The sequence below is a fragment of the Athene cunicularia genome, assembly GCF_003259725.1.
Source record: "Athene cunicularia isolate RWA chromosome 2 unlocalized genomic scaffold, athCun1 chr2_part1, whole genome shotgun sequence".
Classification (NCBI taxonomy): Eukaryota; Metazoa; Chordata; class Aves; order Strigiformes; family Strigidae; genus Athene; species Athene cunicularia.
This window is the reverse complement of record NW_020799095.1, coordinates 65245893-65273838: the sequence shown is the minus strand read 5'-3', so window position 1 is coordinate 65273838 and position 27946 is coordinate 65245893. Positions and strand designations below refer to the sequence as shown.

The following is a 27946-nucleotide window of genomic DNA, read 5'->3' as shown; positions in this document are numbered from 1 at the left end:
TTAATGACGGTATCACAACTTCCTTCTTGGTTTTCTGATGTGGAGCAGGAACATGAGAGCTTGAGAGAAAAAGAGAAGGAAAGCTGACAGCACTAAGTACTTCTCGACTTCTTTTCACTATTAGTTTCTCCCTGACTGGGGGGGCTTGAAGAGTCTGACTGAGGCAGAGTGGTATTTGAGGTGATAGTTTACAGTGAATTACGGCTTTTTAGAGCTTGAATGACAACAGTATGTTGAGGTGTTTGATATATTCTCATTTGATAGCAGTAATCATGTTGGTCAAGAGAAGATCCTAATATTTCTCATTGGCATTCAGCAGCCCCAAGAATTAAGGGTCCGTTTCAAATCTGATGGTTCACACTTCTGTCTGTCAGACACTGTCAAAGAATTCATTTCCTTTGCTTGGTTTTGAGTCTGTCTTTGACTGGAGAAAGCACTTTGAACTCACTTTATCTCATCTGCAAAGGAAGATGACAGCTCCTTGCTATAGAAAATATGTGTCTGATAACTATATTATCTCTTAATACCCTTTTCAGCCCCGGACTGCCAAATACTTACCGCAGAGACAAGGTAGAACTCTCCCCATTGCTCTGTCAAGTGTTAAGACTTTACATTGTGATGCTTGCCCATAAACTAAGGCACAACGTGTAAATGGTGGGCGACGAGGAGGGGGAAGGAGCTCTGTATGTGTGGGGGGAATATCTGAAATTAATTGTACACTTCATTTCTATTTTTCAAAATATGCTACATCTATACTTTTTACACACTGCAGTCCACTTTTCTGGGCTGCCCAGTCCACTCCAGTATGATGAGAAATACGCCTTAATTTGTCTTTGCCTGTGACAACGGTGACTAGATGGACTGCTCTTAACCTCCCAACTCATTTTTTAGTCTTTGTCAGATCAGAAGGATTGGCCGAGTCCATGTAGCACAACATCACCTCACTCCTCAAAGCAGTGTCCTGCTACTGCTGTCTACAACATGACTTCACACAAGCTGTGTCCAATCTATTTCTACGCTGCATTGTCACCAGTTAAAATTGGTCTTGTTCCTCCATTTTCAGGCTGAAAAGAGAGAGGAACAGATAAGCCCCAGTTTAATTTGTTCTGGCAATTATTGGAAATCTCCCACAGAGAGAGGAGCCCTTGCCTATTGGTGCGGAATGACATACAGCCATACGGGCCCAGACAAAAGGAGACCCCGCTTTTCTGCAAGTCTATTCAGGCATGTATAGACATATTGGCTGAGGTACCAGCCCATTCGCATCTTAATGGGGAAAAAAGAGAGACGAGGACCTAAAGAAGAAAAAAAAAAGAATAAAAACTATCAAGTGAGAACTGCCATTGAAGACTTGAAAACAAACTGCACTGGGGAGGAGAAGGAGTGGAAACTTTTTTTACTATCTAGTCCAGCAGATAACTACACTGCTGCTGTATGTGTTTTAGAAGTATCAGAATAATTCTGTTATTCTAGATACAGGTTACTATAAGATTGATTTGGAAATGCGAATTGAAGATAACTGTACTTTAGAGCTGAGGTACAAGCTAAGCTTCAGGTTTTTTTCCTCTTTCTTCCTGCTCTTCCTCTCCCTCTATTCTGTAAATCAGGACTCAACATTATTTCAACCCAAATGAAACTGTTAGGATAAAACACCTCTGAGAAGCATTTTAAAATATAATTTCCTGCAAAATGAGTATGTAGGTTTATTAAAAAAAACAAAGTGCTAGTCAAAAGGTGAAAGAAATATATTACATGATTATGGAGGAAGAAAGAGGTTCTTTAAGAAACAGCTGAAATAGCAGTTCTTTTTAAATTGTCATGTGGATGCTTTTAAAATGCAATGACAATGGCAGCTATTCTTTAAGGCTTTTTCCTTATACTCTGCTCCTGAGCCGAGAGGAGAAGTGTTTGTGGAGCAAATCACTTTAAATTCCAGGTAGGTTTTTTTTCCTTGCCTCTGGATTAATTTTCTCAATTTATCCCTTTAACAACGCTTAATAATGATACTTATGGCCACCTAACTTGTCTACACTGAAAACAGCTGACAGGAACAAATGTCTTAAGTTTGGTCATTGACATCCCAGAAATAATTTCTCATTAAGTTAATAACATGTTACAGAATAAGAGCCGTAATGTAAACTTAGAAAACAACAGACCCCCTCCTTGTTTTTAAAGAAACTGTCGGGACTGATCCAAAGCACACTGCTTTGATTGGAAATGCTTTTGCTAGCTTTGCTGAATTTGGAGCTGATGCATTTATAGGAATTGTAACCTCTGCTGTTGTTATCTGCAACAAAAAATTAATAACATACAAAGCTAACAAAAATCAGCTTTCTTTTTGTTAATGGTGATTTCTATGCCAGATAATTAGAGAACAGTTTTTCTGACTGACCAGTGCTCTAGTTAGGCAAGTTAAAAAACAAAGTTCAAAAACAAAAACTCTGCCACCAGATAGGTAGAAAAGGCATGTGTAATTCCAGGGAAAATTAGTTCTTATTGCAATTAGTGGCTATTGTGTTTGAGCATTAATAGCCTGGGGCAACCATAATAAACCAGTTCCTAACTGTTGGTAATGACAGATTTCTCAGGGATTATTACTTAATTAACAATAATTTGAAAGGGTGGTTCAGCTGAGATGAAGCATTCATTTAGATGGCATATCTAAACAATACCAGATCAAAAGAACATGTAGACTGCTAACATTTCTCTTGGTCCTTTGGTTTCATTTGTGAAAGTCTGCCTGCCTGCTTGCCTACATAAAATACTACTTTTGCATCTGAGCTGCTTTTTTTGTGGGTCCATGTAATGGTAACTGGTTCCCCCTTGGATAGTTTTACATTGTTTTCTCATTATACGGTGTCTTCTGGATCTATGCAGACGATGATTTTAATTAGAAATGCTAACTTGATCAGGAAAGTACATCCCACGCCCACTCTTTCCACCCTCTTCACACCAGAATGGGGCAACTGTTTCCCCAACACATGCATTATTCATTCCCAGCCACCTCAACATGAAATGTTTGCTATTGTTTCCACCATCCACCCATGTAGCTTATGTTCTCCCGGCATCCCTTCTAGTGAATGGCGTCTGTATACCTCACCCCATGGATTACTGGTCCCATTCACATATTGGTGCATCAGTTGAGACAGAGTCCAGATCGTCAGACAAAGAGTGTTCTGATTGGTTTGAGATTATGTCTTTTCTTTTTCCTGAAAGTTGCTGCATGCTATAATACAAATTGAGCTTCTTCTCTAGAGCGGGTTGTGTTAAAAAGAGGTCAGAGCTGCTGAAGCGCCTGTTGCACATACTGCCTAGAAGCGCACAAGAGAAAGGCAGTAGGTAAACTGAGCTGCTGTAGCAAATGACAGAAAAACAGAGAAGTGCAAACATAGTGAAAGGTATGTTGTAACACTACTATTTATATTTCTCGGTAGCGTAAAGTGTATTTTCTCTGTTGCTTCTCACTGAATACAGTGGATTGTTCAAAACCAGGAAAGATTTAGAAAGCGTTGTATTTTGTGTTGGTAAGAAATGAGTGTGCTGTGTTCTCTAAGATGTGGACAAGCTGTCTGAAACGGTGCTTCAGAAATACTAGGTAGCTGGCTGTTGCAGTCGTTCCTATCCATATAAAGGCTCAGGAATAATTCCATTATTTGCTCCTAAAAGTCTGTTCAAGGAGGCTGTAAGTTTAAACCCATGCATTACTTGAGAGTGACAGTGACATGGACGTGTTATTCTAAACAAGTTGTAAATCTCTTCTAATTGAAGAGTTGATTTGTAAAATAGGCATTAGGCACATACATTTCTATTTGTGCTTTCAGAAAACTCCTGTCCAAAGAGCTAATCTACGTGTCTTGACTGTCTAGTTGGAAGCTTATATTTGGAAGTAGATTAGAATGGCACTTGTGCAGACCCCAGACTTCTACATTGGATCAAATGGATCAAGATTGATTACCGTAACACAGAATTTCACTTTTATTTCAGTAGAATTTAAAAATTTCTTTAGTGCACACAACATCAAGGGTGTCATTCTAAATAAATGTGCAGTGCTTTATCTTAGGGCATATCTCATTATGTATAATATAATCAGAGTGATACGGTATTGCACCAGAAACAGCACATGCTGTTTTGAAATGTGCCTTGTGGGAAAACAAAATGGGGAATATATAACAATATATGTGTTTCTTTGAAGAGAAAGAAGAGTTACGGTGAATGAAGCTCATGCTAATTAATAAAGTCGGACAGACACTATAGCTTTTCTTGAAATACTGAATGAATGTTAAACCAGAAATCAAAAGTTTTATTGTCCTTGACATACTTTTTTTCCAATTCACTGTTCACATTTTTCTAGTTTATTCAGTTTTTCTTTACAGCAAAATTACTAGGAACTACTGCTACAGAATCCACCCTCTGAAATTAATGGTGTATAGGGATTATCATTAAAGAAGGAACTCCTGCATCTTTTAACAAAAGCTGCAGACAGGTGAATGCCTGTTAAAACCCTCTGCAAGCAAAGCAGTCTGGCTCGTGCACACAGGGAAATTCTTGCTTCCCTCCTCCTGCCTCTGCCACAGCACAAGGAGCAGCGATTATTTTGCTGCTCCATTGGGACCACCCTCCAACTCCCAGCCACCTATGTTCCCCATATAGTGGGTGGCACTATCGCAGGCAGGCTGTGAGACCTCCCCAGGCCAGAGCAGATAGGGACCCGAAACCCTTGGGGCAGCTTCTGGAGAGGAAGGCTTTCCTCTGCCCAAACTTTAAGTGTACAAACTCCTCAGGGTGCCCAGCTTCTGCCCAGGGCAGCCACAGGAGGGTCTTTCATCTCCATTTCAAAATGGCTGGAGAAGGATGTAACCCAGGCATCCACTGATTGCCCACGGCCATTTGTAGGCACTTGTCAAAGCAGGGACCCCAGGTACCGTCTCTGCCAGCAGGGACAGGTGGGAGATGCAGGCGGGCAGAGCAGTTGTAGTTGGGCACAAGAGGAAGACCTTGTTCCAGCCCTGTCTGACAGTGCTGAAGCTGCCTCTTTGCAGAACCGGGACAGCCCAGCCCTCCACATCTCTGTGTCACTCCAGCAGCTTCCAATGCTCTCCCTATATGAGTTTTGCAAGATGCCACTTGCCTATTTAAATCCTCCTGAAAATGCAACTATTTGCTGAGAATTCCTGAGTCAGACACATTCACTGGTTTATTACTCTGCCTTCAATATTTAACTAGAAATTAGCAGCACCTGACTTTAACCAAATCTGATCATTTCTTCAGTGAATCTCAAACTGTGGACTTAAAGGTGGCTCATATCCCCCTGCCTTAGAGCTGTCCAAAGACTTGTGGATGTGAGCTGCATGTGTGTTGGTTTTGCCCTTCCTAGTATTATCAAATGATGCATATTTGTGAGCATGTCAGATCTTCTAGGGAAAATGGACACTGTGCTTTCCATATGTGTCATATTTTATTGCATTATATTATATCACTTTATAGTATAGTATATTACATTATACTATTTTACATGAGTGAAATATTAAGAAACCCAGTCCCCTTATATTATGCAAGTGGAGATCATTCTGACATTAAAAAGTAGAAAATTTAATTTAAGCTGTATTTTTTTTATTATCATGTGATTGGCAGGAAAAATATTTCTTGAAGGAAAGATATTCTAGTGACTGGAGAAGAGGTGATAGATTTTTGACAGGTAATACTATGAATTTATATTGCACTTCATCCCAAGGAATGTCACAGTAATATAAATAGTATCTGAATAAAATTTTAGTTTCTTCAGACATATTCTGTGCCTGCAGTTATTCATTGTTACTAATGAGACAATTAATAGCCTAATGGGCACAAATGATATAATAGAGGCATTTAACTCTGCCATCTGAATGCCAAAGTTACATTTGTACCTACAAAGTATATAGTTAGGTGTTGTAATTCTTTTATGTGTCTTTTACGTGCCTCTGCAGAACTGGAGGTCATATCTTCATGTCTTTGCACAACTGAATATTCTTTCTGAAGTCAACTGTAAAGTATGAATGAGCAAAGCAAGTAAGATTTGCCCTGTGCAAAATCTGTACAAAACACACTAGGCCAGAAGATTTTTTTTTTAAAAATTTGGTCTTACGCACATTGAAACACTTCGTTTCACATTGGAACGTGGCAAATCCAAGATCAAATGCAATAATGTAGAGCATTGCTGTAAGATTGCATAGGCCAAAAATGAGAGAATCAATGCCACCTTTCAGTGGATTTAGACAAACAGAAAAGTGAGTTTATAGGACATGAAAAAGAACACTTCTACTCTTACAGTAAGTGTCGATCAATTTTTAAAAGGCAGAAATAGCTATGGTCTCTTTTTTATCTTAAATGACTAATGCAAAGAGGAGTGTCTTAATGTGCCCCATGATGTTGTACAGCAAGCTGTGATGGAGTCATTGAGGTTCAAACTTTGTTTTATTGAAAATATGTTGCACTTAATAGGAATGGTCAGTTGTTGGGGTTTTCTTTTTGCTTCAATACATAGACTGTGAACCTATACTCTGAGGCAGGAATCAATGAGACAAGTGGGTAGGTAGTCCTTATCTTTTCATACAGGGATTTGAAAGGTAATGGGGAATAATGGTCTTTTACAAAGCTGCAGGGAATTTGGCCTAGTTAGCATTTTTATGCTACCTCAGACTTTAATACAGTATCAATTAGCACATGCAGAAACAGAAACCCCTTCAGAATCAACTGAACATCATTTGATGGTGATTTTATGAAGCAAGGTGACAGTTCAGTGTGGTTAGGAAGATTACAGAGTAGTTTGCACCACAAAAGTCCTTATGTTGGGATCAAGGGTACAACCTCCTTCTTGAAGAGATAATCTAAAAGAAAGCAGACAAGGTCCTGGATCTGATTTACCCGTCACAAAATTACTGCTCTTACAGAAGTGGGGACCCCCGAGGGCAATCACAGTGCAGCTGGAATGCATGCTTTATTTCCAGTTAGCCCCACAGTATGGCAATCATAGCCAATCACCTTCTGATCATCTTTCTTATAACACCAATTTCTTATGATGACCAAGAAAAGCATCAGGGTTTCCTTCATGTTTTTTCCTAATTATCATGAGAAGCACTGATCATTCTAGGGTTCGTTTGGTATGTTCACATAAGCTTAAAAATACTGTCCATGTTTGATAAGGTTTCTCTCTACCACTTAGTAAAACTGACTTATTTATTTGAGTACTTACACATGGGGGACAATTCACAGCACATGTGGATTCAGCCTAACGGAGGAGGAGAACAGATGAAAAGACCCAAAGAAGTGATAGAGGAAGACTAGACATAATGAGTACTCAAACCTTTTGGTTTACATTATAAGATGTGATTTTTATATGCAATTCAGGGTTATAGAAATGTAGGACTTTACTAAATTTCTTCTGTCTCTTGCTTCTCATACTAGATTGGAGGTCACCTAAACAACTTCCAATAGACTATACTCTCTAGCCTTTTCTTAAAAGCTAAGAAAAATGAGATTTCACAGTTTCTATCAGTCATCTATTCCAATAGTGCAACCACTTTGTCCTTAGAGGTTCAATTTGCTTTTAACCTAAATTCCTCTTGCTTTGAATTAGGTTTATTGCACCTTCACCTGTCCCTGGAAACTAAGAAGAAAAGTAGATCACCACTCTTCCTATTATACCTGTTAGTATGTATTACACTTTTTTAAAGTCTGCTTTTATGCTCTCCCCAAATCTTGTTTTTCCAGACTCAGCAAATACTGGTGTTTTTAACCCTCTCACATGTCTTGTTTTTCCATACTTACGCTCAAATTTCTTGCTGTCTTCCTGGCAGCTGCTTGGGAGTCTGTCCGTACCTCCTTTAAGCTGTGATGCACTGCCTTTCTGTGCTGAGGATGACAGTAAAAGTGCTTCACATACACGACATGAGCAACTTGCCCAACATCCTGTTGACACAGCACAAAGTGGCATTTTCCTCCTTTGCAACAACCCATGTATCAAAGTGCTGGCTCCTATTCAGTTCATGGTCAGCTCCTTTCCTACAATGCTGACTCCTAGGCCATTATTCACCTCTCTATGCCCAGACATTTGATTTTGCCATTCCAAGGCTTGTGCTTTCCACTTGACCTTATTGAATTTTCTGGTATTGATTTCCTACCATTTCTCCAATTTAAGATCATTTTGAATTCTAACCACATTTTCACTAGTGCTTACACCGTCTGCCAGCCTGATGTCATCCTCACATGTTGTAACTGTAGTGCATCATCCAAACTCTTAGCATAAACATTGAATAGTCTTGAAGAAAAATCCTGCAGGACCACTTGATGTTGACTCCCAGTTTGACACTGAGCTACTGATAATGGTTCTTTGAATTGTTTTCCAGCCTGTCTTACTCTCATTTCACCTGCGCCATATTGCCCTACGTTGCCTTTGACAATGAGTTGTGGAGTTGTGCAAAAGTTTACAAAAGTCAAGATATATTTCATTTTTCTCATCTTGCATCTGCTAGGCCAGTTATCTCACCAAAGAGAGGAAAAATCAGGCTGTTTTGTTGCCAAATTTTTCTTCACAATGTTGACTATTCCTTAGTACCTCATTATCCCCTAGATGCTGAAAAACTGGTTGCTTGTTCCAGTAACTTTCCACATATTGAAGTTGGAATAAAGGCTTTATAATTCACTGGTTCCTCTTCCCCACTGCACCTTCCCCCTTTAAATATAGATATAATAGTTTTCTTCTGCCAGTCCTCTAGGAACTCACTCATCTTCTATAATCGCATGAAGATAATCACTAATGTTTTGGCTATTGCTTTAGCTGTTTCTGAAGTACCTGAGGGTAAATTCTGTGTGGACTCATTAATTTGGCAAGAGATTTCAAAATATAGGTTATGTGGCTTGAGAGAAGACATAACATAATATCTAAATATCCCATCAGTTTTCACTGGGCACTAAATCAGGCTTTTGGCTAAGATCAAGGGAAGTTGATGAAGTAAAAATGGATCCATCATATTTCTTCATGCTCTCCCAAATTTAGAAAGAGAAGATGTAGTAAAAGGCTGAGAATCTGGGAGAAGTTGAAGGTGATATTTGTACTGCTACATTTTTTAAAGAGACAGAATGATTCTTCAGTCAAAAGGAAGAAATCAAAACTTACGCTTCAGTGCATAAACCGATCACAGGGTTTTGGAGTCCCCTCTGAACAATTAATCTGTAACAAACTACCAAGCCAAGAGATTGCCAGCAAGAAGCCTAAGAAATCTTTTCTATTCTAGTAAATCCTAGTACCTCTTAGCCATCAAGAAATCCAGGCAGAGGAACTGCTTCATCTAGGATACTCACCTTCTGACATGGGAGGAAAGCTGAGAACGTGTCTCAGCAGTGGATTATGAAGAAGATGGAAAACAGATGATAGAGTCCTCTTCGTGAGTGGTATTGTTAGTGCATGTCACATTTATAGAGGAAAATTAGATAATGTCTCACATAACTTCCTGTGGAGACTGCAACAATTGAGTTTGAAGACCAAAATCTAGAGGCTGGCATGCAAAGCATCTGAGGTTGTTTTTCAGGTTTTATGAACCTTATTCTTGCTGTATTAGAACAGTTCTGGGAAAAAATGAGGTCAGTATATCTTTATTCCTTCTTACTTTATTCTTTCAGCTTGAAAGTGCCCTCTGAAGGCTAGGCACTCATATTCTGTATTTCTAGAAACACTTTGAAGCTAGATGATAAGAATAAGGTAGACTCTAACAGTTCAGATAAAGAGGCTGTAAGACTTCTGTTTCTTTGCTGGCTTGATTTCATAGACAGCAGCTTGAAGTTGCCTTGAAAATGTTCACCATGTTGGTTAGTAGCATGTCTTCATGAGCAGACAGGGCAATCAGTGAGGTCAAGACAAGGTACAGATGCCAATGTTGTACAGCTGAAGCAATGTCAGACTCAGGAAATACAAATTGGAGGATTTTCACCTCTTAGAGCTCCTACAGCTATTTTGTTGGTTAAAGATAATCATTTTTCTATGAACACAGACACAATTTTTAACAAAAAAAAAAAAAAAAAAAAAAAAAAAAAGTGGGGAAATACAATTATTATGAGAGAAGGCCAAATATTGTTTTCTGGTTGGAAAAAGAAATTGCCCATTCACTTCTTTATCTTCAACAGCTGCTTTTAGAACTGGGTTGGTTTGGGTCCATTTCTAATCTGTCAAAATGCTGTATGAAATGCCTGCTTAACCAGGAACACAGTCATAATGAAACTAGGAAGTTGTGTTCACCATTATTTTTGATCTTCATGCATGGGAAGAAATATTGCCTCTATCTGCTTTAGGCAGATGGCTGCTTCTCATACCTGTCTACAGATAGAAGATAACACTTTTTCCATCTTTGGCATTTAGGGGGTCTCAGAGAGCCTTATCATCTGTCCCGCAGTCATGGGATAAGAAAGAGTTCGGTTTTCACTGCTACATGGAAATACATCATATTCTGGGGCCTAGCATACCTAAAATGTAATGGTTTGTACAATAGCTAAAAAACATGATTTGCTACCATAGCCACCATGCAGTACAGACAGGGATGTCGGGTTCAAAATAAGTTCCAGGTGTGCAACAGGAACAGGTTTTATCCTGTTGCAGGGGAATGGCAGATCAGGCAAGGCTTCTGCTCAGGATCTGGAAGAGAGGAGACACATGGTCAGAAGGAAGAAAATGAAAAATAGAGGGAAGTCATTAGTACATTTTCTCAAAGAAGATTTTAACAGTTCTGAATAGGTCCTGTTCAGGGCATAAGTACTCCACAGCTTAGGGCAGCAGGCTGCATCCCTGAGCTTTATACCTGCTGGCCTCTCAGCTTGCAGAGCTTAGGTGGTCACAGCAGCATCTCATCTTCTCATTCCCTTCGCAGAAACCCTGGCTCTCTGACAGGCACCAGCTTTTCACCCCACACCTGACCCATCCTTCTCCTTCTTCCTTTTTTATAGCACAGGAAGTTCCACCCTTCCCACCCAGCCCTCTCATTCTTGTCAGGAAACTACAGATTTTGCCTATACTGCTTAGGAGCCTTGAGAGAGGTCTGAGTAAAGGCTCCTGGTAGACCTGCAAAGCAAACAAGAAAGGTCATGTTTTGGGGGAGAGGAGGGACATTGTGTTTTTTAAATAAGATATGTGCTTGAGACAGTTATCACAGTTTGCATGAACATCAAGTCACAATTTAGAGTCACTTGTATAGGGTTTTTCTTGGCAGCGTGACAAAAGTAGCCAGAAGACCATGAGAACTAAAAAAGGACTTTTTCCTTAATAATGAAAGATTAATTAGTATGATTTTCATATGTATTACATATTTTTGCACATCCTTGATTGAAGAGGGGTTGTTTTATTGGGCATTTATTAGGATTTTCCAGTGCATTTGCAGTGCCTCAGTAGTTGCTATTGAGGCTGACTTCAGCATAGTTAGACCAGCATGGAGCTTTTGAAACCCTCTTGTACTTCTGTCCTGCCTTTTTACAGTAGTATTCATAGTACCTCACACTGAGTAAAAGCTGGGGATCAGATCCCCCCTGATTAAGTTAACAGCATCATTTTATTCAGAAATGTTTACTTTGTGGTTGTGTTTCATTCTGTTTGATCTTTTTATGCGTCTGTAATCATAGAGCTGGGATTTATAGAATGGGACTCCCTCTGTCATTCTGTGCGATTTTTCGCTCTGCAGGTACTCTGTAGCTTTGAAGGACTTCAGATCTTGAGCAAAATGAGTTCACTGATGTGTCCCAGGAGAGATTGTTGACTGGTCTGTAGAAGTAATTTTATGACAATGGATTGTATTCTAAGTTAATGTTTATGCGCCATATGGTATGTTGTCAAGTTCCATTGTATTTATGCAGATCTCAATAAAATGAAGTAAAAATAAAAATAAATGTTCAGACCTAGCCTACTTTCAAGAAAAGTAACAAGTGCCTCTAGATTTTTCCTTTTAATTTAAACTTGTCCAGTAAGTATAACAATAGGTAATGACAGTAGGACTGGCATGGGCCAGAGATAAAACATATGAAGTTCTGCAAGTAGTACAAAACCATTTAGGACTGTAATTAGACAGCCTATTTAGAGGTACCTAGTTTAGTTACTGCAAGCATTAGGATTTCTAAAATGAGACAAGTATTGCATAAAGTAAGCAAAAGTATTGCTTAAGGGATTTTAGATCCTGGCTCAGTGGAGCCTCCATCCCTGGAGGCTGGTGTTAGGCACCTATTGCGTGTGGTCTGCCTCTTACACTTTCTTACTGACTGGCATTCCTGTGGGGCTATTGCAAAGGCGTTTTATGACAAAGGTGTGAGAAACAAGCGTACGGGAAACCTAAGAAGTGATCCGTGAAAACATAGAAGAATAATTCATTTAATGAGGGACAAAAAATTGCACAATACTCACACCCCCACACTCTTAAAATATCACAAGAAATTCAAGGAACAAAGTAAATAGCTCACTTGGACAATTCTTTTCACTCTAATTTAATTTCTTCCTGCTGTGGTCATTACTGAGTTGTTTGATTTCTTTTGGCAAAATAAAATCTTCAAATATGTCATTACACACAGAAATAAATTGCCATTAACATATTCCTAGTACAGTGTATGTGCTGCTAAGAAACATTTACATATCTATATTAGAAATATCACATGTATTTGTGGTTTTTTGTACAGAGAAAGTGGAGGATGGAGTTTAAAAGTTTCTCAGTCTAATATGTCAAATGAATTTCCTCCACTCAGGCGATGTGGCGGCATGGGATCCACTAAGGTATGTAGCATTCTACATGAGTGCTGGGTCCACACAGCAAAATCCATTGGAAGAGCCAGACATAAAAGATACGAGCATGTTGTTAATTTTATGAATACAAATAGTCTACTGACTTTCTGGGAGACCACTTTCTCAACATGATGAATACACTAAACGTGTGTATAAACCTTTTCAAGTCTGAGCTTTTTGACTCTAAAATCTTTGGTGTTTATGTAAATATGTATTGAACACAATACATTTCAATCCCAGTGGAACTCTCTGGATGCCCATATGGTCATCCAAGCTACTAATATTTTTATCCTTTCCTTAGAAATGCTGTTGTCTTCAGAATTAACAAGATAAATGGGTCACTTGCAAGAAATGCTAAAAGTTGGTTCTGGCAGATTTTTTTTTTCCTTTCCATCTTTGCCCAGAAATAGATATTAAATTAAGAATAGTTTAATTACAGTATAAATAGGGGGGGGGGGGGGGGGGTTTAAATAGAGGAACTTCTTCATTAAATACTGTTATTAATAATAGTGATTTGCCTTTAGGCAAGAAGCAAAATGTGATGAGTTTGAGCCTGCTTGCTCATAATTTTGGAAAGGCATGATACACGACAAACTCTGGTATTAACAAAAAAAAAAAAAAAAAAGTGTGCAACCTCAACACTAATGCTTTCTTCCATTCCTGCATCAATATATGATTGTGTCACTGTGGGCTGGCATTTAATGGAGAAATTACTGGTACTCAGGGAAGGAACATCCTTTTACAAGACTTTACATTGCTTAATGGCAAGTTTCCTGATAGTTACTATAACCCAGAACAAGATTGCATTGGGAATAGGAACCGCTCTTAGGGATGTTGCTCTTGGGGGACGCTGAGCTGCACACTGTTTTCAAGAAAGGTTCCTCATGGAACCTCACTGCGATGCTGAGTGACATTCAAATAACAAAAGCTTTTATCACAGAGAGCCTGAAGCATTTATGTCCCTACTCTTGACCTTTATTTCACTGCTTCTACTTAACTTTACTGATACAATGAACATGTGCAGAAAAAGCATCCTCATGATCACATTTCTTTTGCTATAGCCTCTTTACAAGTATATCAGTAACTCTGCAAGTTTATTTAACCCTGTCTTGATACTACCTTCCCTGAGCACTGTTGATCTTTGTTGGCTGAACATAATTGCAGGAGACATCTGGCACCATTAGTTTTGAATTCATGGTTTGGGAGTTCACCTAAAAACACAGTTCTCATTGACACAGAAATTGGTCCATCATGTTGTATCACCTCTTTTGTCACATGAACAAAAATGTAATTGACTTGTACGGTAGATGGAATTCCTTAAAGCAAAAACTCCAGGCAGGATCTTAGCTGCTGGATCATAGCCTGCCTCCAATTTCCCTTCCTGTTGCACAGCAGAGGCAGTGCTGGATTCCCTCAAATCATGTTCAGGGGTGGTGGGAGGCCCTTCCCCACATTTACTCACCAGCAAAACATGGGTTGTCAATAACATCCCCCTGACTTTGCTGAGAAAAACCTGCTGTTGACAATATGCCAAGAGCAAAGTGGACATACCTATTCTGTGAAGAGGACTTCAGCCTCCTTTCCCCAGTGTAAATGTATTATTGGCTATTGGGAGCTAAGGACTCAGAGGATAGCGAGAGGCAAGCACTGCACACACAGTTCTTGGATTCCTTTGACTTGGGTATCCAGCAAGCTGAGCCTCATCCCTGTCTCTCACAAACAGCTGCCAGCTTCTACATGAAGACACCCAGAGATTACTGTGGTCCTTCTGGGCTTGTACCACTTCGATAAACCCTCATTCTTTGGCTTTGCAGACAGTAAGCCCTAGCACATTATGTAGCAAATGTCTAAACAATTAGCAGTTCTGTACATTGATCTGCTTAGAAGAGGTTTTTCATGTTCTGTGCTTACAGTTTGACCCTTCTTTATTGTATCTGTTGAGCATTGGGTTGTAAACTTTTCAAGGTAAATGACCTGTTAGTTATTTGTAACACTTCACAACTGTATAGACTAACAGCACTGTGTGGTCATATTCCTTCTGGGCTTTATGCTTGGAAACATTATTTTTTGTAGAAATTAGTCTAAGATAGATTGTTATTTTGTCTTTACTTCCCCTATACTGGGCATCTATTCCAGACTTAAGTCACCTTTTTCAGATTTCAGCCAACTTTTGGATTAAATTCTTCATTTCTGTTTCTGTGGATTTTTAAGTGTACCCAGTCCTCCAGTTGTATCAGTTGGATGCTGAGGAATTTTTGAATACTCTTCTCTGTTGAAAACATTGCATTGTCTCAGTCTTCACTTCAACATATTATCATGCAAATCTTTAAAATATTTTTTATGATTTTGTAATCTTTCAAAGATTTCCATTAGAAATATGACAGACATCTCCTGTTACATTTTATTTCCACAGGATAAAACAATTAATTAAGCCTAAAGACTGAAGTATAGAACAGCAGTAAAATGACATGTGAACTACTTCCTTAAGCTTTAGAGCCTCATACACCTTTTCTAATGAGTCTGTTTGTCCTGAAAAGAGAATGAAGAGCTCTTAAAAAGAACAGCAAAAATACTAGGCTCACAGAGGATGTATGGAGTGTTTTGACAGGGTAACTTGAGTGCAGCACCACATCATTAAACTCAGCAAAATGGTGAAGGAAAGGTTTGCTAAAATCCGTAGCCTGGAGTGAGGTCACCAACTAGAGTGACTTCATGACAAACAAAAGATCCTAGACTGATGAGAAAGTGTCCTCTGATAGAGGTCAGCATTCCTCTGCCTAAACGGGTCTTTCAGGCTTTTGGAGGAAAAAATGTGTTAGCTTGACTTGCTTGGACGTATCACACAATAGCCTGTGACTATCAGCACTGTGAAACCTTTTGTGGGTTATAAAATGATTAACTGACCATTCAAATTCTAGAAATGTTGCATTTGTAGCAGCAATCAGCTCCTCAGAGAGGAGGCAGCAGAGTGTGAAACCTGAATTCAAGCAACAGGGAGGTTGAAAAAATAATTAAAACTAGAAATAACCTGGATCTGCTAGAAATTATATTCAAGCTTTGAAATACAGCAGTAATATCTGTATTTATGTGGACATGTGTGCATGCACGTGCTTGTAATGTCAGTGACATAGTTTCCAAAAAGAAAGAGAAAGACAGTTGCCAAAAAGTGTTCACCAGCTATTATAATTTTGTGTGAACTGTTTTCAAATATTCTCTAAGAATTTCTGGTCATAAATATTTCTAAAAAGTATGCACTTAGCTTAGGCCAATCATTACCATGAAGCAACACTAAAGTCAAGTTAGCAACATAGAGAACTCTTATTTATTGACTAAACCCTGACAATTCTTGTATCTAAAGCTCCAGTTCTGCAGCTTATAAGGTAATAGTATTTCTAGTTTCAGAGGGTGTGCATTCTGATATTACATTTTTATATAGAAGTTAAATATTTTATAGCATATTTGCCTATTGAGGAAACTTTTACCTTGGGAAAAAAAAAAAACATCCTCCTATAAATTTCCTTTAATTTTACAGGAGACTGCCATTCTCAGAACCAGGATCTTTCTTGGACATTTCAAAGGACTACACACGGGACCTACTTTCTTCTCAAGGGACATAAGATACTGTGTTTTGACTTTTAAGTCAGCCCTACTATACGGATGTGGACTTCAGGTAGAATGAGCAATGCAAAGAACTTGCTTGGACTTGGCGTCTCCTTGTATTTTTTGGGACTGATGGACCTTACTACAACTGTGCTGTCAGGAAGTGTCAGGTCCCTCACTGAAGGGCAAGAAGACAACCTGTCAGACAAGCTGCATCAGCGTATGAAGCGGAGCTGGGTGTGGAACCAGTTCTTTGTTCTGGAGGAGTACACGGGAACTGACCCTCTCTATGTTGGGAAGGTAAGACCCACACCAGAAGGTTTTCTGGAAGAGTGTATACATCTGTGTATCTGTGGACTGTTTCCCTAAGTGCCTTTACCTTCTTTCTGGCAGTGAATTTATCCATATTAATTTCACTTCTGCTCCCAAGAGCTTTTGACCAGTGTCACCTTCATTTGGGAAGAATTTCTGTTTCAAGGGGCTGTCAATAGATTTACCTATTTCAAAGAAATCTGCTGCATCAATCATCATCTGTAATTGAGGTAGTGTTAGAAAATCTGCAGTGATATTTTCAGGGACACCTACAATGTCAAGGCAAAGCAAGGTTATATTGACATATGAGGATTAGGAAAGAAAGGGTTTGTGATCATGCTTCTGTCTGTGATCAAGTCAGCTGGAAGCTGAAATTCACAATCAAATTAAATAGTCATCTTCTCTTGAAAACCGACATTTCAGTTCTTGTTTTCTGTAAATCTCTAGGGTCAGAGTATCTTTCTGATTACCACAGCTTGACCACAGGTTAATTCTGTGGACTACAGAGAAGTTCCTTCAGATTTAGAAGGGCAGAGGGACAGCTCATTAAATCCAACTAAGAAGGGTCCTACTTTTGGATCTCTTATACCCCAGAACCCACACATCAGTACAGATATGTGTAAAATGGATCCCTAAGTTCACCCCATCCACTTGCTGGTATTTTGCATTCACTTTTCTGTAGCTCCTTGAGGAAGAAGCTGATGTAAATCAGACCAGTGATGTCTGCCATCACAATCTGCCTCACTATAACCATCCTCCTGTTTTCTGGTTTTTGACTGTTTTTAAAGACTGAGTTGTTAAAAGTACTGACCCTGTTATTCAAAGGGTTATGGTCAGCACCAGGTTTGCTTCTAATATACACCAAGGTGATAAATCTGGAAAAAGTGGGGAGGGGGGGAGTTAGCGTGCTTAAGTGTTTGAACAATACAATTAAGATTTTACATGCCTAGAATATCAGATAGTGGTTTGATGAGTGCAGATGACATATAGATAGATATAAAAAATTAAGAAGGATGTCATAAAACAGTTCCTACAGATTTCATTGCTTGTGTTTACATGATCAAAGCTCCTTATTTCCTTCCAAACTATCTATTTGCAGGAAAAAAAAATAATTTCACATATCCAGAGGCCCATTTTGGACTTGTATTTATCTTTCTACAACCCCATAGAGCTAAACTGTGTCCTCAGTCACACAAGTATAAATCAAAATGAATCCATAGGCTTAAAGACCTCCTCCTGATTTATCCCTGTGTGACTGACAGCAAGATGTGCTTGCCTTCCTTCCACAGCAATGGCATAACTAGTAACTGCTGCCAAATGAGACCTCATTAGTCTTCATTCATCTCTGCACCTAGCTTTTCAGTTCTTGATATCTCTATTGATTAAAGAAATTAATATTTGTTTTCATGCAATTCCCAGCTTTGGAACAAGGGCCAGACATATTATTTAACATACTCAGTTTTATCTGAAATTACTCCAGACTTGCACTGTGAGCTGAATTTTAGCTAAAACAAGTACCAGAAGAAACTGACTCATCTTTCTTTTAGACTTGATCGTGCCATCAGGACCACAAAAACTTGGCACAGTCATCAGTGCTGTTGAGCTCACTGCTGCTCAGCTCTGCTGAATGGGGGAAGCAGAGATGACTCTTCATGGTCTGTGTCCAGCACACAAAGGCCCAAGCTGCCGTGAGTGAGCTCTCTCCAGGACCGCCTACACCATGGCTGTGTTAATATAGGGGTGTGCAAGGGCTGATTACCTCCCCACAGTTAACAGGGCCAATTAGTCCCACGCTCCGCTGAGCTGACATGGCGGAATATTTCTGAAGGCCTCCTAACTCTGCACTGCTCTGTGTAGACCAGACACCAGGGACTTCTGCTGCCAGAATGGGCCTTTGCATGTCAAACATTTCATCTTCACCCTGAACTGGGTGCAGAGCAGCCAGCCAAGCAGTGGGATGAATGCTGTGAGGGAAAGACTTCCCCTCATCTCATACAGCCAAAGGCATAGGCTCTTGGAAGAAGCTGCAGCCCACCACAATTCATGGCCCTGCCATGTTCACGTTGCCTGTGTCTTAGGGATCCTTAGGAAGGGGGTCAACAGGGAATAGACTGTGGGCTGAATTAATTGTTCTGGCAGGCCAAAAGTTTTTAAGCCCAAATCACTCCAGACTGACTCAGAAATAGCTCTGGAAGGGCTTGTGCAGAGTAGGGTGGAGGTGCAGAAGGATTCCCAGGCTGCTAGCACCAGCCCTCCAAACAGCCCTGGGTCCCATGTCTGCCCGGTGGAGCCTCTTCTAACTGATACCACCCACAACACCTTGAAACATCCTGCTAGCCAGGCCTTGCTTTTATCCATCTGCTTTCTTCAAGGCCATGTCAGAAGGAGAAAGTGCACAGCATAGATCCAGTTGTTTTTACTTTATACTCCCATAAGAGAGGAGCTCTTCTGATGCTCTTGTACAGCTGTTTCTGGCTAGCTGTGTATGACTGGAGCAACCCAAAAAACATCTTGACTTGAACCATAGGTCCAGACTTGCCTTATATGATTTTAAAGGCTGCTATTAAAAATGTACTTTTCTACATAACTGTAAGTCAAGATGCAAAATATCTTCTAGACAGAGAAATGAAACTTCCTGAGGTGAAGTCCGTACAATTTTTGCTTTTCTCCAGTGCTCATGATCCTAATTTAAAGTCTTTTAGCTTCAGAGGGTTCCTGGTCCTGTCACTGATAAATCGAGCCTTCAACCTTTCTAGAGATAGCCATTATTGGCTAATAGGATGAACTAGGGAAACAAAGCCCCCACATTTGCTACAGCAGCTATTTTCCACATTCATCCAGCAGCCTAAACTGTGTCAGTAATTGAACTGGGGACAGACTTCACAACTTTGCCATGTCAGAGACTCACTAAGCCTGTTTCGAAGGAGAGAGGCATTTCAACCACAGGAGCTGAGCGAGTGAATAAAATGCATCCTTTCTACAGACTATCACTGCAGATCAACCAAACTCAGTCACACATCCTCACAAAAATGCCCTGCAGGTGCTACCTCCTTAGGGGTAGAGAAGGGAGAGCATGTCAAGGATGGAGTCACAGCTCGGTTAGTAGAGCTGCTCAAGTCCTCCCCTGAGCTGCCCTTGGCAGCACCACTCTCTTCCATGTGCTTTTTGCTGGGAAATGTGTCTTTCAGATGCAGGTGTAGCCTCCTTGGTCTTTTGTACTATCCTCATCAAAAGAAGCAACCCAGGTTGACACAGTTAATAATTGCTCAGGAGTTACCAGCTTTATTTCTCCCATAGTTCATTCCTTAATATGGAGCAATAAATTAATAAATTAATTACTCTTACTTCTGTGTCAGCCACACGGCAGCACAATTTATTGCACCACCCATAAAACAGCCAACTTAAAACTGGATCATCTTTCCAACACAGTGACTTCTACATACACCCCAAACTGCAGCATCCCAGTATTGGGTTTGGTGTGATCAGTGGTGTGAGCTTCAGTCCCTTCAGACTCCAAATTCTTTCTGATTTATTGCAGTCTGGCAGTATTATGGGTTTTATGCTCTTTTTTGCTTTGGCTAGAAAGAGTAGGTTATATGAGAAGCTGCAAAAGTGCTGCTAGCATTTCTTACTGCCTAGTCTTGGTTGAAACCCAATGTTTTTAACAAATCAGTTACAGAGATCCTCTTGTACTCCCAAATTCTTACTAGTGTGCCATGTGCATTCCTAGTTTGCTCCCTACGCAACTGCATTCATTCCAAATAGGGCTCTGGACAGGTGGTGTATTTTAACCCATGAGTTTGATTCCTTATCTTCTAAGTCTTTTGAACTTTTCCAAACACATTTTGCTATTTTCAAAAATGCTTTCTTCTTTCTTTGTTTTGGTCTTTTCATTTTCATTTTCTCCTTTTTTCCATTTCTTTTAAACTTTTCTTTGCTTTTGCTTTTTCTTTGACTTTGACTTCAACTTTGACTTCTTCTTGCTTTTTCTTATCTAATGAGGACTTTTTGATGCTCCAAACCACATTTTCTTCCATTAGGCCCAGTTCTAATTCCCCAAGCAGGTCTAACATCTGTATATGACTCAGCAGCTGCATTCTCTCACTGACAGTACTGATGCACTCAGACAAATGCCCAAGATGTAGCTTAGTGGTTCTGAATCAATTCAAAATGCTATAATAGTCTCCTCCTTCTGGAAGCATCCTGTTTACTAGCTCTTACACTGATAATCTCTGAGTTATGGCTGTTTAGGGTAAATAATGACAGCCGCTGTCTTTTTTTAAATTAATCACAAGATGGTGTTTCCTGAAGATACGCCAGTTTGCAGTCCTGGCGCCTGCATGTGTATTAATACACATGGCAGTCATCTAAATTTAACTGTTTGCCACTGCCAATTTTTTCTGGGCTTGTTCATCCTCCATCTAGCTGATACATCCACCTGAGAGCTGCCAGCATTCCTCCAAAAGACCAATGTCTCTCAGATGCAGTAGCTACTGCAGAGACCAGTGGCAAAGTGATTAAATGAAATAGTGATGACCTGACACAGCAGTTGTGAAAAACTGTACCTTCAGCTCTTGCAAACACTCTGCAGTGCTGCTGCTCCTGACACTTGGTGTCCCAGCAGTCACTAAGAGTCAATGGCCCACCTACTTACAGACCTGTCTGCAGGGTGGGACACACCATAGAGAACCATACAGATCCCACCTCAGCTGAAATCAGTCTTACCCTAAAATCAGTAGTCCCAAGTTTTGTGTAGATCATGTGCTACACTCTGAGAGGCCAGTAAGGTAAATAACCTCCAGAGAATGAGCATCTTCCAACCAGACCCTTCACTGGGACAGTGGTCTTCCTATCCCAAGTCAAGGGGACCATATGTCCTAAAACAGCCAAAGAGCTGTTCTACTGGCATTAGAAATGCTTAGGTCAGATAAGCCAATTTGTCCATAGTTTTCAGTGTGTTTTTAAATACCTTAGAGATGAGATTTCTTCTTTTTTTCTTGAGAGAATAGCCTGTAATCACATGCATCAAGTTTGACTTCTGCTTTTCCACACAAGTTATCCATTTCTATTTGGATTCTTTCTTCAAATCCTACCAATTCTGTGTTCATATATTCAGTTTATTATTCCAAGATTATTCTCTCCAATACAAATATTTACCTGTGTTTGGTCTCATCCTCCACAATTATTCCCATATGTCCTTTGAGCTCACCAAAGCATTAAATGCACACTTAATTCTGACCATATTTCTTGAGATAATTAGCTCATGTATGCATTTTAAAATGTGCTTAACTGAATCCAGCCCACTTTGACCACTTTTTTATTATTATTTATCTATTAATCTCTCAAAATTATAATCACACTAGAAAACAGCATTCACACCTGAACCATTCTGGAAAATCCCATTTTTATTATTGCACCTCAAGTCTATTGCTTTCCTGGCTTTTGGGCTTGAACCAATATTATCTCTGGCCATTGGTCTTTATACTTTATTCCTCAAAAGCATGGCTCTTAAACGTCTTCATAGTGTGAGTGAAATTAAGTGATCTGTTTGTCTTTTGATAGTCATTCCAGTATTTCATGGGAACCAGGTGTTTAGCAGAGTGGTAGTCCCCAGGATGATTTGTTTCTGGTTTAGATGATAATTAACACTGCATTTACTTTTCTTCTGTTCTGCTGCATTCACAGCTATCTGTGGCTGCTCAGAACTAATTAGCAGTCATGCAATAAATCCATTTGCTAATTCCCTAGAAAATCTGGGATGCCTCTCATCTCTATAGCCTGCCATGGACTCAATCAAATGTTCCTCGCTGCTTACCTTACCTACTGTTTGACAGTAATTCTTTCCTGAAGATTTAAGGATCCAGCCTCATTTTTATTGCTAACATTTTCATGGGGAAAAAAAAAAATTCTGAATCATAACAATTACTGAGTATCTCTCCCATCCTGCTCTCTCCTTGATCCCAAAAAGGTTTGCTTTATCTGCCCCAACATTATGCTACCCCTGGAATATCTGACTCCTCTTAAGCCATGTGAGCAAGCACGGTCTGCAGCTTTGCTGACCTCACCTTATTCCAAATACGTTCTTCTCAATGGCCATTGTAACCAGGCAAAAAATAATTATTGTGTTGAGTCAAATTTCATAAAAAGGCACAGAGCCTGTTCCTGTTTGGGTATCTCTGCCTTTTCTTCTGGCACAGCTGTGGATGCAGAAATGGAAAGACAGGAGAGGGTTTTTAATTGCAACTCTCTGATACAGACTTTACTGAGTATTTGCCTCTTTCAGCAAAACAAGTTCATTAAAACCAGCTTGTGAGTCCCAACAGTGAGACCAAAATGCTCAGGATGCTCACGTGCTTAGTGTTTCTCAGCAGCTGCTTGCCCAGCTCGTGGTCTAATTGAATCCTGTTCCTTTCTGCAGCTCCACTCTGACATGGACAGGGGAGACGGTTCAATCAAATACATTCTCTCAGGAGAGGGAGCTGGCATTGTGTTTACAATTGATGATACAACAGGGGACATTCATGCCATTCAGCGACTGGATCGGGAAGAAAGGTCGCAGTACACCCTCAGAGCACAGGCTCTGGACAGGCGAACGGGCCGGCCGATGGAACCAGAGTCAGAGTTCATCATCAAAATCCAAGACATCAATGACAATGAACCCAAGTTCCTGGATGGACCTTATGTAGCCTCTGTTCCAGAAATGTCACCTGTGGGTAAGGCAGATTTTGTGGAGTCTCTTCCCCTCTATAAGCAAATCAGAGATGGTCACCAAAACATAAATTCCCTGACTCCTTGGACTCAGCTTTTGCCCTTGTGCAAGAGCTGCAGGACAGGAGAGTTACCCCTGGGATGCCTGAGTGCCACAGAGGAGGGGTAGCAGGCTTCACACCACCATCAGCTGAGTCCCTCTGAAAGAAAACATGCCATGGCAAGCAAGAGAGATGAAAAAAGATGTAATTTGAACGTGCCATCCTCAGACATTCTTCAGTAACGTAGTGCCCCTTTTCCCCTGCTATCAGATGGTAGCAATTGTAATGACCATTAGACAACCATTGCCATCCAGAAGATACACATTTTTAGAAACCTATTCTAGTTTATACTGAGTTGAAATACTGTCCTTGAAAATATGGAGACATGACAATAATTATTAGCAGCTTTGCCCCTAATCCCTGTAAACTGCACTAAACACAGTTCAGTGGATCCCAAGATTCTGATACTGTTTGCTCTCCACTTTTAGAAAATGGGATCATGTCAAAGACAGTCCTGTTACTGCAATGCAGAAGACAAACAGTGGCCTTCCTACTTACACAAGTCAGGAGAAACCATTCCCATATAACAAATCCAAGAGTCACATAAAATACTTTTTCTGGACTTTCTTCTTTCTTTTGGAGTTGCTTATTGGTTTTTGACTCTGTGACGTCATTACAGAGATAATAATACCATATAAATCTCATGTCCTGAAGTTACAGATATGCTTCAACTGCTCATTCTTCAGTATTATGTTGACATAAAGCTAGAGACTAGCATCAAATACAAACGTTCTGTTCAGAAATAGTATTTCTTAATGGTAATGGCTAGCTTGAATTCATATTTATTTTCCAGGGTGTATCTAGTAACACTGGATTTGTTTCTAACACAAAACATTATGTGGAAGGCTAGATACATTCATAAAGGCATTGTCTGACATTTTAATGAGTCAAAACACATATATTTGAAACAGTGATGTCTTACCTTCTCCTTGTTCTTGATAAATTACATCACCTGCAAGCCATTATTAGCTTCAGAGGAAGCAGACCTTGAAAACCAATTGAAGAAAAGAAATATATGTGCATCCGTGGGGGCTCCAGAAGGCAATTCAGGAGGGTATAATCTCTAGGCTGTGCAATGTAAACTGCAGTCTCACAGAGAGATTATCTCAGAGATGCATCCCTTCATGCTCACTGTGTACAATTTCCATCCCTCAGTCAACATACAGCATCCATGGGCCCACTACAGCAGTTCATGATTGATGTCAGCATAGCTATAGATCTTATTTGAGCTGCCTTTAAATAACATTTAAAATCAAGAAAAGGGGAAAAGAAGCAAGCAGTATATAACTACCAGCTCTCTGCAAACCCTAACGAAGTACTGTTAGATCGGCAATTCTGTAACTGTGGTCCATAGAGTTATATCTTGATGCATGATGAATTTATGCCTATTAATTCCTTTAGCACTAATGAGATACAAGTATGAGCAATAAGTAAAAGCACTATAAGCATCAAATGAAGAAGTTTGGTGTGGGAAAGCTCTTGATAGGCATTTCAGTTTGTTTTGAACTGTGTACTTTTCATGCCGGCTCTTTATCCCACAAGGTCTTACCTGATGGTTTTTTTTGTCAGGCACCTCTGTTATCCAGGTGACAGCGACAGATGCTGATGACCCAACCTATGGGAACAGTGCAAGAGTAGTGTACAGTATTCTCCAAGGACAGCCGTATTTCTCTGTGGACTCTCGGACAGGTATGTTATTTCATCAGGGAATGAGGCTTTGTGAAAACTGAAAGAAAAAGTTTCAAGCAGAAAGAAAAGGCAGTGCATCAAGACTGTGGTCAGAGAAATGTATTTCTATGGCTTGGAGCCAAGATAGAGCAGCACCATGTGAGTGTTAAAGCATGACTGTGGTGACAAGCTCCAGAAGAAGGACATTCTTCTGCAATGATATATTCATCTGAATGACCATATTCTGCAGCTCAGGAGGTGGGTGGGTTTGATGCTGTAAATACTTTTGTGGACTTCTATCATTGAAACAAAGTCTTTAGCAGATCTAATTGGTGTCAAGACTTAGTTAAAAAAAGCAATCTATGAACCAACCAGGACTGGAAAGTGCAAGCTAAAGGATGCACTTATCTGGAGTAGTTTTACCTAGGGTGTTCTGTTAATAACCTTAAATCTATCTATAGGACACCCTCTCTGTTTTGCTTTCTTTCTCACTCTCTTTCTGTGTATATCCAAGGTTTATATCTAAAAGAAGAATCTGACAGGTTTTGACAGTTTCTAAAGGGCATCTGTAGGTCAGAAACTCATGAGACGATAGCCCCTGCTGAGCCCTAGGGGACCAAATACAGAAAACACTGCATAATCTACTTCTGAAAGTTAGCAATTTATGGGGTAGGTGCTCTAGCCAAAGACAAACTCATATGTGGCATGTTATTTCCTCAGGTCTTTACAATATAAATAAAACAGTAATGTTAATTTTGTAATCAGGTTATCGACCACAGACAAATAAGGGCATAATCATAGATCTGCTAAGTAATAAATGATTTCTAAGAAAGCAAAACAGCAATACTCAGAGTCAGATCCAGGACAGATTTAACTGCTAGAGTGCAACTTAGAAGATAGGCCTTTAAGTCCAAAATCATGTACTTGACTGGCATTTAACCCAGAAAAGGTCTCTTTCTCCACTTACTAATTTCCCAGTCACTTAGACCTGCATCTCTGGACATGTCCAGAGCTGCTTCATCCATTACAAGTGGGCAGCAAGGCATCTGTTCAGGCTAAGTGCAGTTGTAAGCCAGAAGCTGTTCCCCCATCACAGGCACAGGACTCTAACTGGCTTCCCCAGTGCAAACCCACCTGCAGGAGTTGGTAACCCACAAAATGCAATTGCAGCTCTCACATTCTTCTAAAACAGAGCTAGAGCATAAACGATCACCAGCTCCTTTATACTGATGGGTAGTGATTAAAGCACCCCATAGCAGGCAACCCACTGCAATACACTCCTCTGCTAGAAGCATGTGTGGCCCTTATCCTTCACTTCCTGACACAACCTCTTGGTTCCAGAAATGCGCTCCTGTTCCTGTTCTGTCACTTGGCCACACAGGTGCTGAACGAATGTATATGCGAGGGCACAACTTCAAAGGAAAGCTGAAAGCCTCCTCCTCCCTTTTTCCATAATACTTTTACAGCATGTCCATAATCATATTCCCCTAGAAGGTAAAAAATACGGATTTAAATGCCCTCAGGCAAAGTAGGCAAAGGCCCCTGAATCACCCACTTCCCAAGAAACCATCTGGCTGTTACAGAAAAGAAAGGACATCACCTCTGTGCTTTACTACTATTTTTTAAGAGAGCAAACCTCACTCAGTTAGGTAGAAGAAATGGTACCAGCACCTTTATTTTGGAACATCTGAGGATCTGAGCCTTTTGCATAGCCCTAAAGGAAGGTTTTAAGGTTCATCACCATCCTCAGCATTTCCTTGCTGATGGGTTGTGCACAGCAGCATCGGAGGCTCCCTGCTCAGCATGGCTGCTCCCCTGGGTACCATTTGGAGAAGCAGGAACCTCAACCTGGCTCTGAGTCCTGGTGTCCTGGATGGGCCCTCCTCTAGGGACTGGAGGCCCCAAACACAGGCATTGCAGAGCCTGGCTTTTAGGCACTGATGTATTTTTTTAAATCTAGCCTGTTCTGTATTAAGGACAAGCCAAGAGTGGATATTCCCTACAAAATGTTCATATATGGAGAAAATACTTCCCAAAATGCTAAGCATTTTCATATCTTATTTATATCCATGGGAGCTGAGGAGCGACAGCATTTAACAGGAGTCACTCAACTTTGCAGGATGAGACTCTTAAGGACTCCATGTAGCCAGATTAAAATAGCTCACTGTGAATTGTTCAGTACAATATTTTTTCCCTTCTACATACAGTGATAATTGCCAATGCAATATCTTTTTACTGCCTTTTTATTAAACCCATACATTGTCTTCCTGCTAAAAATAAAGACTAAATGCAGATCACTCAAGTTAATAGTGTCCTGATGCGCCAGTACTGCATGTTGAGCCGTGCGACAGGGATGGTGCCAGGGCCTGACACATATTTGCCCCCACACAGGAGGGCACCCCAGATGTGTCACAGCCCGTGTCTGGCAAGGGCCGTTCGTGCCCTTGAAAGCGTCCCCCTGGCAGTAAGTCCCCTGGGCTGCATCACCAGCCACCGGTGCTCTCCTGACACCCGAGGAATGGCTCTCCCTGGCAGGACTGGAGGCCTGAGAGCTCCCAAACGTAGGCCTGTGACCCTCCGTCCTGGCAGGCTGATGTGGGGAAAGCAGGAAAAGGAAAGGGAGTGCGCTCACCAACGGGCCCGACGCCCAAGGGGGAGGGAAGAGGAGCATCCAGACCCTGAGGCCGGCACCCGACAAGCTCGGGTGAGGCGAGGCCAGCGAGGCAAGCAGAGGCCGGGGACGGCGGGAGCGGGCCCTCGGCAAGGGCCACTTCCC

General features: G+C 40.5%; 1 protein-coding gene across 1 annotated transcript in view; it reads left to right on the top strand.

The window, feature by feature from the left end:
• The first annotated feature begins 3157 nt into the window (after window positions 1–3157).
• CDH20 (cadherin 20) overlaps window positions 3158–27946 on the top strand; it is a 51036-nt gene continuing 26247 nt past the window's right edge. The window contains exons 1-4 of the mRNA XM_026843083.1: window positions 3158–3398; window positions 16314–16681; window positions 23112–23406; window positions 25072–25191. Coding sequence (XP_026698884.1) covers window positions 16439–16681; window positions 23112–23406; window positions 25072–25191 — 658 coding nt within the window. The 5' untranslated portion in view covers window positions 3158–3398; window positions 16314–16438. The remainder of the gene's footprint in view (window positions 3399–16313; window positions 16682–23111; window positions 23407–25071; window positions 25192–27946) is intronic.